The 16,145-nt window shown below is 41.9% G+C and overlaps 1 protein-coding gene across 4 annotated transcripts in view; it reads right to left on the bottom strand.

Annotated features, from left to right (window-relative positions):
• ERICH5 (glutamate rich 5) overlaps window positions 1–15,934 on the bottom strand; it is a 29,735-nt gene extending 13,801 nt beyond the window's left edge. Inside the window, exon 1 of one of the 4 annotated variants that reach the window (XM_065582163.1) lies at window positions 15,673–15,934. Coding sequence is in view for 3 of the 4 variants with exons in the window: in XM_065582162.1 (XP_065438234.1) it covers window positions 14,525–14,615 (91 nt within the window). In the remaining variant the exon portion in view is untranslated. Of the gene's footprint in view, window positions 1–14,524; window positions 15,075–15,672 lie in introns of those variants that run through there. The other 3 variants (XM_065582162.1, XM_065582164.1, XM_008168351.3) reach the window with 3 other exon arrangements.
• Window positions 15,935–16,145: the final 211 nt, after the last annotated feature.

The raw sequence follows: 16,145 nt of genomic DNA, 5'->3' as shown, positions 1-16,145 counted from the left end.
TCCTACTTTTGGTCAGCCAATCTATAAGACAAACAAGTTTGTTCACATTTATGGGAGATAATGCCGCCCACTTCTTATTTAGAATCTCACCTGAAAGTGAGAACAGGCGTTGCACATGGCATTGTTGTAGCTGGCATTGCAAGGTATTTACATGCCACATATGCTAAATATTTGTATGCCCCTTCATGCTTCGACTTGTAGTCTCTAAAGTTTTACATTGTTTTGTTTTTGAGTGCAATTATGTAAAAGAAAAAATAATTCCACATTTGTAAATTGCACTTACGCAATAAAAAGATTGCACTTGTATGAGGTGAACTGAAAAATACTGTTTTTTCTATTTCTTTTTTACAGTGCAAATATTTGTAACAAAAAATAATATTAAGTGAGCACTGTACACTTTGTATTCTGTGTTATAACTGAAATCAATATATTTGAAAATGTAAAAAAAATATATATATTTTTAATAAATTTAAATTGGTATTCTACTATTGTATACAGTACAATTAAAACTGATTAATTGCGACTATTTTTTATAATCTCGTGATTAATTGCAATTTTAAAAAATCGTTTGACAGCCCTAAAAATATATATTTTGAAAAATTGGAAGTGTTTTTTGTCTTGGCCATTTTGAAAAATAATGTTTGGACTTTTTATATCAAAAATGTATTTTTATTTTGATATTTAGCTAAATTTAAAAACAAAAAAAAAATCAAAAGATAGTGAAAAACACCCAAAAAAACTGGAAACAAATAATTTCGGTTTAAACAAAATATTTTATTTGACCCTAAATGATTTTTTTTAGTTCTCTCATTTGCCTTGAACAAAATCAGTTTTTTTTTTAAATTTCAGCTTAACCCCTGAACCAAAAAAACCAGCAACAAATTCACTCAGATCTAGTTACAACCTGTAAGACAGTTTGTAGTTGTGTATAAAGCTTATTCTTGTAATAGATCTGTCATTCCTATGCGTAATGCATATTGAATACGTAAGTTTTGTCTGAGTCAGGCCTACATGATCAGATATTGACTAAGGAAACAATTTCTACAGCACAAATATGCAGACAGCAAGCATACTGAGGGTTAAATCCTACCCTGGGATACACATAGGGTTGCCAGACGTCCAGTTCCAGTCGAAAAGGGACCCTGGCGGCTCCGGTCAGCACAATCGGTAGCGCAATGGGGCTAAGGCAGGCACCCTGCCTGCCCTGGCTCCACGCAACTCCCGGAAGCAGCCGGCATGTCCAGCTCCTAGGTACAGGGTGGCCACAGGGACACCACATGCTGCCCCCGCCCCGAATGCCAGGTCCATAGATCCCACTGGCAAGGAACCGTGGCCAACGAGAGCTGCGGGAGTGGCGCCTGTGGGCAGCATGCAGAGCCCCCTGGCCCCTCTGCCTAAGGAGCTGAACATGCCGGCCGCTTCTGGGAGCCACCTCAGGTAAGCACCACCCAGAGAGCACCCCCAGAACCCGTTCCCGCATCCCAACCCCCGCCCGAGCCCTGAGTCCCCTCCCACACCCTCCCTCCAGAGCCCACACCCCCTCCTGCACCCCCCAACCCCCCACCCCAGCGCCCCCCGTACCCAAACTCTTTCCCAGAACCCGCACTCCTTCCCACACCCCAACAGCTGCCCCAGTGCTGAGCTCCTTCCCATACTCTGAACCCCTTGGCCCCAGCCCAGAGCCCCCTCCCGCACTCCAAACCCCACATCCCCACTCCCCCGAAAGCACTCACCCCCTCCCACACCCCAACCCCTTGCCCCATCAGGGTGCAAACTCCCTCTTGCACTCCGAACCTCTCATTTCTGGCCCCACCCCAGAGCCCTCACCCCTGCCCACATCCCAATGCCCTGCCCCAGCCCGGTTAAAGTGAGTGATGGTAGAGAGCAAGTGATGGATTGAGCTGGGGGCAGGGCCTCAGAGAAGAGGCGGGGAAGGGCAAGGGTTCGGTTTTGGCAACCCTAGATGCACATGGGTGGCTTCTAATGGTGCTTACAGATGGTGTGCCATGTCTTTCACTTGAAAATGCAAACCACTGAGCTAGATTTTCTTATTCAATAGAATTAGCAGCCATTAGGTGGATTATCCCCTTTATGCAGCCACACAGTTCCTGTTAACGATAGCGGCGGTAATATGCACACTAGGAGGAGGAGGAGGAGGAGAGAACGTATATCCCAAAGCATGATGGGACACCTGCCTAAATGCTACCATCTAATCCAGGGGTCGGCAACCTAGGGCACGCATGCCAAACGCGGAACGCAAGCCGATTTTGAGTGGCATGCTGCTGCCTGCCGCAGTCCCAGCCCCCAGCTCCACTCAGCCTCCCCGCCCACCACTCTCCCCTGCGGGGGCAGGAGGCAGAAGCTTGGCCCTGCAGCAGCTCCTGAACACCCCCACACCTCCACTGCCCTCTGCCCTGACCCCTCCACACACACCCAGCCTTCTGCCCTGTACCCCCACACCCCCAGCCCTCTTCCCTGACCCCCACCCCCTCACTGCCCTCTGCCCTGACCCCTGAACCCAGCCTTCTGCCCTACACTCCCCACACACCCCAGCCCTCTGCCCTGACCCCTGAACCCCCCCCAGCCTTCTGCCCTGCACCCCCACACACACCCAGCCCTCTGCCCTGACCCCTGAACCCCCCCCCAGCCTTCTGCCCTGCACCCCCACACACACCCAGCCCTCTGCCCTGACCCCTGAATCCCCCCCTCCCAGGTCTGGGGTCCCAGCTCCCGGCCTCTTGCCAGCCGGCGTCCCAGCCACAGGCCCCACTCAGCCCGCTGCCAGCCTAGGTGAACAGAACCCCAGGCTGGCAGCGGGCTGAGCAGGCTGGTGGCGTAAGATCAGCATTTTAATTTCATTTTAAATGAAGCTTCTTAAACATTTTGAAAACCTTGTTTACTTTACATACAACAATAGTTTAGTTATATAATATAGACGTATAGAGCGAGACCTTCTAAAAAATGTTAAAATGTATTACCTGCACGCGAAACCTTAAATTAAAGTGAATAAATGAAGACTTGGCACACCACTTCTGAAAGGTTGCCGACCCCTGATCTAATCACTGCTAACCTCAGTGAAGATCAGGGCATTGACAGCATACAGTACTTCACATATATGACAAGAAAAAGCATTTTAACTTCTTAAAATACACAACATTGTTAACACTGAACTACTGTACATGTTACTCTATCTTATATCACAGGCTATACATTTAAATGTACTTCTCTACTAATATGGAAGGAATAATTGAAATACGGTAAACATAAACTAAACAGTTCTGGCTCCTTCATCTGTGATTGGATTACAGGATAAATAAAGCTATGGGTCTGCTAGCCAGATGAAGTTTAGGAAAAGAAAATAGAACAAAATTGCTTTTATGCATCACTTCTATAGGCATTTTATCATAAAGTTGAAAAAGTCACAGAATGAGCCATCAAATTAATACCAATCTACCAGGCTGATTTAATCATCATCTGATTAAATTTGCCAAGACAGTAGTTAAATTCAATCACACAAAAAATATTAGGATGAAAGAAGCCTTAGGGAGTTCATGGAGGAAATGCGTTAATATAGTAATTGCAAGATTCTGACAAACTGCATTTTCTGGTGAAATGATTATTGTGGTGATGAGAGTTGTCAACAGAATTAAGCAATATTTTAAACATGTAGGGGAATGGTTGAAGAATGTAATAAAACTTGTTTTTAATTAGTTTATTTGAGTCTGGTTGCTTTTAAGATAAATTCATTGCGGTATTTCCTTGAAGGGAAAAACTACTTTCTGTGAGAGGCAGTCAGGGAGAAAACAGTACTTCTCCTGGGGCACTCAGGTGAGGCAGTCCCCTAAGAAGTGCCGCGTGCATTCTGGCTGAAGTGAGTAGGAGTACAAGGAAAGACAACTGAGGTTGATGAGTGGCAGGAATAGAGGCTCAAAAGTGACAACATACATGGAAAAAACCTGCTAAACACAGGGCATCCGAAGGATGCTCTCTCTCATTTGCATAGGAAACTATAATCCGAACGAAGGCACTGGGCTACCAATAATGAATTATTCTTTCTTTATATGCTAGATGGATCTTGGCAAGGTTTGTAATCACAAAGTAAGATTGCAGGTCTTAGCTAAATTTATTGAAAGGGTTAATGAAGTGTTATTACCATTGATTACATTATGATTTTTAGTTATATTGCATGTGGGTTATTATTATGATTCATATAAGTTCTTAATATTTTAATTGATTGAGATATTATAAAATACATATTACTGTACAGTTGGGCTTTATAATGGAATAGCAAAGAAAGTTTTCTGCTTTATCTTTATCTTTAACTATGACATTGTTAGCATCACTGAAACTTGGTGGGATAATACACATGATTGGAATGTTGGTGTGGATGGGTACAGCTTGCTCAGGAAGGATAAACAGGAGAAAAAGGAAGGAGGTGTTGCCTTATATATTAAAAATATACACACTTGGACTGAGGTGGAGATGGACATAGGAAACGAAAGTGTTGAGAGTCTCTGGGTTAGGCTAAAAGGGGTAAAAAACAAGGGTGATGTCATGCTAGGAGTCTATTACAGGCCACCTAATCAAGTGGAAGAGGTGGATGAGGCTTTTTTTAAACAACTAACAAAATCATCCAAAACCCAAGATTTGGTGGTGATGGGGGACTTCAACTATCCAAATAAATGTTGGGAAAATAACACAGCGGGACACAGACTATCCAACAAATTCTTGGACTGCATTGCAGACAACTTTTTATTTCAGAGGGTTGAAAAAGCTACTAGGGTGGAAGCTGTTCTAGACTTGATTTTAACAAATAGGGAGGAACTCGTTGAGAATTTGAAAGTAGAAGGCAGCTTGGGTGAAAGTGATCATGAAATCATAGAGTTTGCAATTCTAAGGAAGGGTAGAAGGGAGTACAGCAAAATAGAGAAAATGGATTTCAGGAAGGCGGATTTTGGGAAGCTCAGAGAGCTGATAGGTAAGGTCCCATGGGAATGAAGACTGAGGGGAAAAACAACTGAGGAGAGTTGGCAGTTTTTCAAAGGGACACTATTAAGGGCCCAAAAGCAAGCTATTCCACTGGTTAGGAAAGATAGAAAATATGGCAAAAGACCACCTTGGCTTAACCATGAGATCTTGCATGATCTAAAAAATAAAAAGGAGTCATATAAAAAATGGAAACTAGGACAGATTACAAAGGATGAATATAGGCAAACAACACAGGAATGCAGGGGCAAGATTAGAAAGGCAAAGGCACAAAATGAGCTCAAACTAGCTACAGGAATAAAGGGAAACAAGACGACTTTTTATCAATACATTAGAAGCAAGAGGAAGACCAAAGACAGGGTAGGCCCACTGCTCAGTGAAGAGGGAGAAACAGTAACAGGAAACTTGGAAATGGCAGAGATGCTTAATGACTTCTTTGTTTCGGTCTTCACCGAGAAGTCTGAAGGAATGCCTAACATAGTGAATGCTAATGGGAAGGGGGTAGGTTTAGCAGATAAAATAAAAAAAGAACAAGTTAAAAATCACTTAGAAAAGTTAGATGCCTGCAAGTCACCAGGGCCTGATGAAATGCATCCTAGAATACTCAAGGAGCTAATAGAGGAGGTATCTGAGCCTCTAGCTATTATCTTTGGAAAATCATGGGAGACGGGAGAGATTCCAGAAGACTGGAAAAGGGCAAATATAGTGCCCATCTATAAAAGGGAAATAAAAACAACCCAGGAAACTACAGACCAGTTAGTTTAACTTCTGTCCCAGGGAAGATAATGGAGCAAATAATTAAGGAAATCATCTGCAAACACTTGGAAGGTGGTAAGGTAATAGGGAATAGCCAGCATGGATTTGTAAAGAACAAATCATGTCAAACCAATCTGATAGCTTTCTTTGATAGGATGACGAGTCTTGTGGATAAGGGAGAAGCTGTGGATGTGGTATACCTAGATTTTAGTAAGGCATTTGATACGGTCTCGCATGATATTCTTATCGATAAACTAGGCAAATACAATTTAGATGGGGCTACTATAAGGTGGGTGCATAACTGGCTGGATAACCGTACTCAGAGGGTAATTATTAATGGTTCCCAATCCTGCTGGAAAGGCATAACAAGTGGGGTTCCGCAGGGGTCTGTTTTGGGACTGGCTCTGTTCAATATCTTCATTAACGACTTAGATATTGGCATAGAAAGTACGCTTATTAAGTTTGCGGATTATACCAAACTGGGAGGGATTGCAACTGCTTTGGAGGACAGGGTCATCATTCAAAATGATCTGGACAAATTGGAGAAATGGGCTGAGGTAAACAGGATGAAGTTTAACAAAGACAAATGCAAATTGCTCCACTTAGGAAGGAAAAATCAGTTTTACACATACAGAATGGGAAGAGACTGTCTAGGAAGGAGTACGGCAGAAAGGGATCTAGGGGTTATAGTGGACCACAAGCTAAATATGAGTCAACAGTGTGATGCTGTTGCAAAAAAAGCAAACATGATTCTGGGATGTATTAACAGGTGTGTTGTGAGCAAGACACGAGAAGTCATTCTTCTGCTCTACTCTGCGCTGGTTAGGCCTCAATGGAGTATTGTGTCCAGTTCTGGGCACTGCATTTCAAGAAAGATGTGGAGAAATTGGAGCGGGTCCAGAGAAGAGCAACAAGAATGATTAAAGGTCTTGAGAACATGACCTATGAAGGAAGGTTGAAAGAATTGGGTTTGTTTAGTTTGGAAAAGAGAAGACTGAGAGAGGACATGATAGCAGTTTTCAGGTATCTAAAAGGGTGTCATAAGGAGGAGGGAGAAAACCTGTTCACGTTAGCCTCTAAGCATAGAACAAGAAGCAATGGGCTTAAACTGCAGCAAGGAAGGATTAGGTTGGACATTAGGAAAAAGTTCCTAACTGTCAGGGTGGTTAAACACTGGAATAAATTGCCTAGGGAGGTTGTGGAATCTCCATCTCTGGAGATATTTTAGAGTTGGTTAGTTAAATGTCTGTCAGGGATGGTCTAGACAGTATTTGGTCCTGCCATGAGAGCAGGGGACTGGACTCGATGACCTCTCGAGGTCCCTTCCAGTCCTAGAATCTACGACTCTATTAATCGTCTCACTGGAAAAAATCTTCACAGTAATAAATAAAAATAATTTGGGAATTTAAGAAAGTGTGATTGTGAATTAAAAGAAAAACTGCAAATGTTTTAAACAGTATTGTACATTATAAAGAAATAGATATATACATAAAGCCACAACAGTTTCATGTTTTCATGCAAATGAGCATTGTCAAATATTGAGGTGCACAGTAGTTTGCAAAGTAATTCAAGGTATAGTGGAAAGAGTGACATGAAATGAGGGGTTTTAGGTATCTGATTACAAAGAACTATAACAAGCCAAATTCAAGAAGAAGGCATACACAGTTTTCTTAAAGGGTTGGGCTTTTCCAGGAGAAGGGGTACTTTCTGGTCAGGGCCCATATTTTCAAAAGCAAGTGCAACTAATGATTTTCCCATGCCCCAGTTTTTGTGTGTTCAACTTGTGACAGCTTAAAGGGGTGTGGTTTTCAAGAAGGGGGTGATCATCACTTTCTGTAAATAAGGCCTTTTTAAAGGTGTCTCAGGTTGGATACCAAAGATGGAGGCACCCAAAATCAGTAGGCTCTTTTGAAAATTTGGATCTTCGGAGTCTGATCCTACAAACACTAACACGTGAGTTAACATGTTACTCGTGTGAGTAAAATTACCGGCATGTGGGTTTACAGAATTGAACCCTTAGTTACATTACACTTCAACATAAAATTAGTTTTAACTTTCAAATAGGTAAAAGATTACATTAGGTTACAGAATAAAATCCTCATTATGCTAGAACTGTGTGAACTTGACATTTTACACTTACCAGGACACTGTCAGCTCCACTTACTGCAGAACCAAAACTTAGGTTTTATAATATTGAGGTTTTCAAAATCTAACATCAACAGAAATATTTCTAGATTTTAAATATTTCAATAGAAACAATTTTTTAAAAATTCCTACTTCCCTGCAAATATTGCAGCAACTTGGTGTTTTAATAGTACCACAAAGTGAAAATAAATGAAAACTGACTAGAAAAAATTAAAGTAATCTAGTCTCATTGTCAAAGCATAATATAATGCAAAAAGTGAATAAGCAAATAAACTGAAAAATACGTTAGATTTATCTACCACCTTTCATCCAAGAATCTCAGAGCACTTTACAGACATTAATCCACATATTAATTAATAGTACTTATCCAGAACATGACCAGGAGATAGCTAAGGACACTCTATATTTTACCAGTGGAGAAGCTGAGGCTAGGTCTACACTACCCGCCTGAATCAGCGGGTAGAAATCAATCTCTCGGGGATCGAATTATCGCGTCTCGTCGGGACGCGATAATCAATCCCCGAATCGACGCTCTTACTCCACCAGTGGAGGTGGGAGTAAGCGCCGTCGACGGGGAGCCGCGGAGGTCGATTTTGCCACCGTCCTCACAGCGGGGTAAGTCGGCTCCGATACGTCGAATTCAGCTACGCTATTTGCGTAGCTGAATTTGCGTATCTTAAATCGATCCCCCCGTAGTGAAGACCTGCCCCGAGGCACAGAGAAGCTAAGTGGCTTTACCAAGATCACACAAAGAGTAAGTGACTGCACAAGGAAAAAGATCCAAGCCTCAGTTCCAAGTCCTCTGCTCCAGCCACTAACCCATGCTTCCTTCTAGTGGCAAGATAAGCACAGAGCCTCTGCGCACAAGGATGCAAACCCTGTGCTGTAGAAGCCAATACAATTGCCCTCTGCTTGAACAACAGACCTTGTGCTAGTCTACAGCCCTTTACTCAAATTCCAGTTTGCACCTGTTTCCTCTTTTCATATCTAACTGATGACAGATTTTATATAATATGTCCTACGCAAAGTGTGGATTTTAAAATAGTATTATGCCATCTAAGGTCCATCCTGCTGGAAATTCAGAGGGTGTTCCCCTGCTTTCATTCAAAATAGGGTGGACTCTCTAAAATGGAAGAAGTAGAGCCCCAATCATCAGCTTAATATATTCATATTTCTGGGGAATGAATAACTTGTGGCAATCAACACTCAAGATTCCATTTAGTGATAATACATTAAACCTTTGAAAATATTTATTTTCATTGTTGAAAGAAGATAAAGTTGGAGCTAGAAATGGTAAAAAAACATTTTTAGTTTAGATAGGCAATTCCCACAAACTTCATACCTCTTTAATAGATCCATCTGCCAGCAGTTGTATGTTTGTGTTCATTTAGATACTTATTTCAGATACAGTGAAATAGCCACAAACTTTTGCAATTACATTTCAGTTGAATTAAATAAGTTTTTCCATAAACAAATTAACAGAAATCTTTTTGCAAATGTATTTTTCCTATTAAACTAATTCAGGAGGTAAATATTCCAACCCAGAGTAAGTATTTCAGCGTATTTACACAAGTCCGAACTTATTAGCACCATAACATTAGTTTAAGGAGTTAATATGCCTTATAATATATAGTAACAAAACAACAACCTTCTAAATTGAATGACTGAAATATCTCAGATTCAATAATTCCAGTCTCCTCTTTTCTGCTCAGAAACACAAATTTCTTCTATAGAAGCTCTAGAATGAGACAGCTGCAGAATGAAACTGGCAAAGAATTTGACCTTAGCACATTGTCAAAGTAGGCCAAAACAGCAGGAACAATATAAAATTATTTCATCAAAATTTTCAGTGGGCTCCATTGTACAAAGGTGCGCCAGGTCTGCATTATTCCACCTAGCACTCAAAGTAGTACTATTCTCTTACAAACCTGTTATTAACACTGTACAACAAACCAAACGTTCTAAAATACAACAGCAAAGAATTAACACAAAGAAAACCTTTATTCTACAGCTAGTATTCATCCACTCAGGGGAATAACTGTATGTAAAGTCCTTATAACAGCATCATGACTAGACCTACTAACACATAGTTAAAGAATGCAGGTAAGGATATCAGTAAAATTAAGTGCAACAAGCAAGTTTTTAAGTTACCTATGTGCGTATTTTATCCAACCCTATTAGTGTTAGAGTATGGCACTTATGCCAGAGGAGACTTATTAGGGGTGACCTGGAGTCACAAGGCCCCATGAGAATGACTGGAAAAATTATACTCTCAGGCAGGCACAATCTCTCCCAAACCTATTCCATGGGCATAAGGGAATGTGCACATCTCCTCCACCCATTATGATGTATGGCTTGGTGATGGTGGTTGGGAAATAGTTCTTTGGCCTGATGGCCCCATTTCCTGATTATATCCATCAGAGAGCGCATGGCTGGCTACCACAGCACTCACGTGACCACCATGAAGAGACTCCTCCATGCTTAAGCTATGTGCGGAGTTCGGCAGCACAGAAACCAACTGGGCTCATAGCTGCGTTTGAGTTCCACGCTGCACGTATGCCAAGGCCAGGATTTAGAACAACTGATTTTAAAATGTCTTTGAAATAACTTCTAAAATGAAATTATTAAAAATGTTATGAGCTAAGTTTATGGAGATGCAATGTGTTAAATCTAGGAATATTCTTTAAAGCACTGGCACTACATACAAAGAAATGAGCCAATTCTGAAAACCCTTACTCATGTACGTAGTCCCAACGGCCGCAAATGGAAGTACACCTCTACCCCGATATAAAGCGACCCAATATAACATGAATTCGGATATAACACGGTAAAGCAGTGCTCTGGGGGGGGGGGGCGGGGCTGCGCATTCTGGTGGATCAAAGCAAGTTCGATATAATGCAGTTTCACCTATAACGCGGTAAGATTTTTTGGCTCCCGAGGACAGCGTTATATCAGGGTAGAGGTGTACTCAGAATAGTAGATAGCTAATGTGAGTAAAGGTGGCAGGATCTGGCCCAGAAAACTAAATACTTTCACATATGATATCAGAATAACCTAAAAGCTTCAAAAATTATTTGTTTTCAAAGAAAGCTTACATCTGACATCTTTGAGAAATATTAGAAAATTAAGGATCAGATCCTGGGGTGCAGTTGAATTACAGAGAATGCAGATCAGGGGTACACCTGCTCAGGGCTGCTCTAACTTAACCCGGCTGCAGGCTGAATACTTGCTCCAACAAGTCGAAATTGCAGCAAGGGATTGGTGTGATACAAGATCTGTGCGCCACTGGATGATCACCTGCATAGGAGGCTGATCTTCCCCAAGTCAGATTCCACCAGCAGTGCAATTCCAAGGGCAGTACCATACTTGAGAGCTTTGTCCTAACATCTGCAGGGTTAGCATTCAGGTTCCTTAAAAATGACAAGCATCCATTGGGATAAATAATACAGTGAAAAGATAAACTGAAATTTTTATATTTTCTTTGCACGTAGCGGGAAAGATAGTCTTAAGCAGGCTGAGGAGCCAATCCTACAAAACTTTATTCATGTGGCTACTCCATGTTCACACAGTTAGTTCCTTAGGGCCTGATCCAGCTCAAATGAAGTCAGTGGGAGTTTTGTCATTGACTTAAATGGGATAGGAATGGGCCCATCGATTTCATAAGGGTAAGAATTGCAGGATCAACTCCTAATATCAGACTATGTCCTGAAATTTATTTTTATGCCAAACCACCACTGGCTTCAAAAGATGTTATACAAAAGGACTGATAGAAGGATTTGTCTCTAATCTGGAAACAAATTATTTAATTAAAACAAAAACTGACACCTTATTATCACAGATAAATCATATTTGAAAAACTGCATTCAACTGAAGGTAATGATAGTGACCCATGTACATCCATGGGCAGAGTAAGGCTCAAAAATAAGGTAAAAATTATTACTCAGAGTAAAAGGCAACAGAGGGTCCTGTGGCACCTTTAAGACTAACAGAAGTATTGAGAGCATAAGCTTTCGTGGGTAAGAACCTCACTTCTTCAGATGATACTCAGAGTAAGTATTTTACTCAGTAATTCCTTAAAATACGTGTAATGATTATATTTAAAAATGTGAAAATTATCTCTACATTAGCTAATTCAAAAAGTCTGAATACTGTTATAGTCATTCACAATTTTATTGATTCTCTACTTTAGAATCAGAAGAAAACACAAGGAAAAAGTATGAATATTTGTATAAACTCTCTCTCTCTCTCTCTCTCTCTCTCTATATATATATACACACATACATACACACACATAATCTGTTCAACAAATAAAAAATATCAACAGTTTGTGTATTCATGGTGGGATTTTAAAAAGCACCAAGCCACTTCAGATCAAAAGTACCATTGAAAGTCAGAAAAGTACTCCTCATGAAATTAGTGGCCCATTTAAGTCCATGGCAAAACTCTCACTGATTTCATTCAAGCAGGATCAGGCCCAAAAGAATTGTGTAAGCACAGCATATCTGCATGAACGAGATGTGTGCAAAGGAAATATTAGAATCATTTCTTACTTCCACTTTTTCACTGTAATATTGGATTATTTGTTCTAATGGACACTTATCATTTTTAAAGAACCTGAATGTTAAACCTGCAGATGTTAGCAAACAGATTCTGCACTTCAGTATAGCCATTGGAATTGTACTGTCAGTGGAATCTGACACAGTGTGGATGAGCCCAGGGTATGGGTGATTCTCCAGTGGGATTGAGCTAGTGGAGGGGCTTCTAAGATAACACCACAGTCAAGGGGATTTGTACCTCTTTGAGGCTTTTGAAAATCTAGTAATATTTATGCCTGATCCTTTTTTCAGAGTAACAGCCGTGTTAGTCTGTATCCACAAAAAGAAGAACAGGAGTACTTGTGGCACCTTAGAGACTAACAAATTTATTAGAGCATAAGCTTTCGTGGACTACAGCCCACTTCTTCGGATGCCTGATCCTGCAACCCTCACTCGATCAAAGTTTAAAGTTCTAGTGACATGATCAGATTGCAGGATTGGGCTCAGATTTTGATGCGACTCTGCTCTCTTTTTGCCATTGACTTCAGCTAGAGTACAATAAGGCCTGTTTTTATAAGACAAACTATGGTCAGACAACATTTATGAAAAAGCAAAACATAAGGTTGTATAAATATAAAATATCTGAATGACGAACCATGACAGGCATTAAGATCAGTGACAACTAAGCTGTTATAAAAGTAGTTTTTATAATGAGACAATAATTTCATCATCTAAGGCAATAAATGGTTGTGTTTTGTCCAAAATAGTCAATATTTGTCATCTTCAGAGTTGAGATATACAAGCTGCTTTGTGACAGTTTTGTTTTTTTCCCAAAGTTGCTTACAAAATTCTACTGCCAGTCTTAGTTGATGTGGAAGATGCCTGAAGCTGAAATTTAATTTAAAAAGCTTATGCATTACAAAAACCACACTTACCACCCAATAATAGATGAAGAATTGTGTCTAGACTTGAAGGAGGACAGGAAATTCTGCCATGGGAATGTACCCCCAGCTTCTGGGGAATAACTGCTGATGTGTTGGTTTACCAGCTGCTACAAAGTAACTTTATTATTGCTTTTCACAAATTTGCAGATAAGATTAGGTTGGGTTTTGGTTTTGGGGGGTTGATTTTTTTTGTTTTATTTTGTGTTAATTCTCTAATGGAAGCAGTTAAGATTTTATCTAATGATTCTTTTGGAGTCTTAACATTTCTAGCTATCCATAGAAAAGTGTCTATTGAAAAAAAAAGTTAATGGTTTTAGGCTAAGACTTTGTATACTAAGTTCCAGTACTTTTAATAATCAGTTTATAAATCTGTGAAAACAGCACTTGAAAACAGAAATCATGCTGACAAATTTCTAGGGTGGCCAGTGCCTGTCCGAATGATTATTATAGGTGTGACCTTCACCGTAACTCTGGGAATGCAGAACAAGTAGTATAATCATTTGATACAAATATGCTTTCTGGTTTCAAAAGACGTCTTCTTCATTTAAGTGCTGGATTTACTTTTTAACTTGAAAGTAGGTTCGCTTAGACTGATGTGTTCCTGCAATTCTCTCTTCCTTGTTTGTTGTCATCCTTTGATATGTTATGACTTATTTGGACCCCAGTTTTAAAACACTTGTGTACATGAGTTTATTCCCCTGAATATTCCCATCGAACTCAGCACAGCTACTTGAGTAAGAGAATCACATGCATATGTACAGGACCGGGCTAGCTAAACTGCTCTTCTGGGCACTGACCATCAGCTTTTGATTTGTTCTGTAAACAAATCTTTGGCTGCACAAACAGCATTTATTTCTGGATAACTAAGTAAAATGGCAGAATTCCGTCAGCCAGAGATGGCACCTGTATCCACCTCTGCAAAGTGCTCTGGGGGGCTGGGATTAGAGGTGCTAGCGAAGGACACGGTATAATAAAATCACAACAGCGATCAATAATAAATGACACCGGTTCCTGGAGAAGTTGACCCCCTTTAGGAAATGGGCAGCAGCGCAGCCCCGTGCAGGGGTCTGGGCTGCCCCTAGCCCGGCTTTGGAGACCAGAGCAGCCCCTGTCACACACCAGAAAGAGAAGAGCCCCGCTTGGCCGCCCCGTGCTCACCACATTTCTGCAGCCCGTTGGTGTCGCTGGGTTTTGCAGCCGGCCGGCTGCTGTCCTGGGTCTGGGTCTGGGCGCTGCTGGAACAGCCCATCGCGCCTCGTGCCCAGCGCCTGGCGAGGCAAACGGGCGTCCCCCTCGCGGCGGGTCCCACGGAGCGCAGAGGTGCCGTCAGAGGATCCCCCGCCGCAGCCGCGGCGTCCGAGCCCTGTCCCGGTCCCTCCGCGCAGCCCGCGTGTTTACAGCTCGCGCTCCGTTGCCATATGAACAGCGCAACCAGCCGCCGCTTCGTTTTCCCAGCGCAAGGGCTCGCAGGTGTGCAGAGCGCAGGCGCAGGGGGCGCCGGCTTGGAAATAGGAGGTACGAGGAGAGAGACACTAGTGTTCCCGCCTCCTTGGTCATCTCCGGGCAGGGGCTGGAACGAGGAGTGCTGCTGCACCCCTGGCTTGAGGCGGTTTCCATCAGGATGTACAGTTTGGTTCAGTGGCTCTTAGCGCACCCCCACTATACACATTCTTCCGGGACCAGCACCCTTCTCCCACCTCTGTTGTTGAACTACCCAGCGAGCGAACAAGCGCATCTCTGATAGCAACAGGAAGGCAGGAGCTGGCACCCCCAGGAAAGCAAAGCCCGTCTGGGACCCAGCTGCCCCCCCCCCCAACACACACACACACTTCCTATGACGCTCACAATGGTTGCAGCGTTAAACATAAAATAGCAACAGATCCAAGAGCTAGAGCCAGAGTCTGGAAACCAGCCCCACCAACACTGGGCTAGAGCAGGGGGAAAACTACAAGGCTTCTAGTTTCATTATCCGAGTGGTGGGGAATGCAGAAAGTCAAACTTGCACAGAGCCAGAATATGAAGAGTAAAGGTTTTTAAGTTGTTTCAGGTTTAATGATCTGATAAGGCCTCTAAGCAGCATTTAAATACAAATAAAATGATGCACAAAATTTAATTTGGCTTTTGCAAATTTTTCATTAAAATCTTTGCCAAAAATAGAGCAACAGTAAGATGGTGTGAAATCTTGATTTAAGACAATTTATTCAAGTCTTTTCATTTACCTTGTACAGTTTTCATTATATTTTACAATATACCAATAGAAGGCTGAGCCTGCAAACTGTCCACTCACAGCAGTAGTCTTTACTCACCCAAATACTCCTATTCAAATCCCTTTTTGGAGGACTGTGTATGTAGTCCAGGAGCGCCGCCAGCGTTTCTGCTGCCGTAGGTGGCGGAAGGTCCCGCCCGAAATGCCACCCCCCACAGAGGCGGCGGAAGGTCCCGCCTCCAAAATACCGCCGCGATCACTGCCCCCCAAATTGTAGCACCCTAGGCGACCGCCTAGGTCGCCTAATGGGTTGCGCCGGCCCTGATGTAGTCTCATACAAAGTGCATCCCAAATCACTTTACTTTTAAATTTACATACTGTATAATCATTGACAGAGGGTCAGGGTGACAAGATATGCTTTACAATGAGGTGGAAAAGAGCTGGAGAGTAGATTAACTAGACAGAAAGAAATTTTGTTCCAGTTGGTTAAAGCTACAGATTACCACAGTGATGAGTGCCATATAATACTCCAGGAGGAATTATGTGCCAAAAAATTAAAAATTCTGTGCACAA

Source organism: Chrysemys picta, chromosome 2, assembly GCF_011386835.1.
Source record: "Chrysemys picta bellii isolate R12L10 chromosome 2, ASM1138683v2, whole genome shotgun sequence".
NCBI classification, from domain to species: domain Eukaryota; kingdom Metazoa; phylum Chordata; order Testudines; family Emydidae; genus Chrysemys; species Chrysemys picta.
This window is presented reverse-complemented; position numbering and strand designations above follow the sequence as displayed.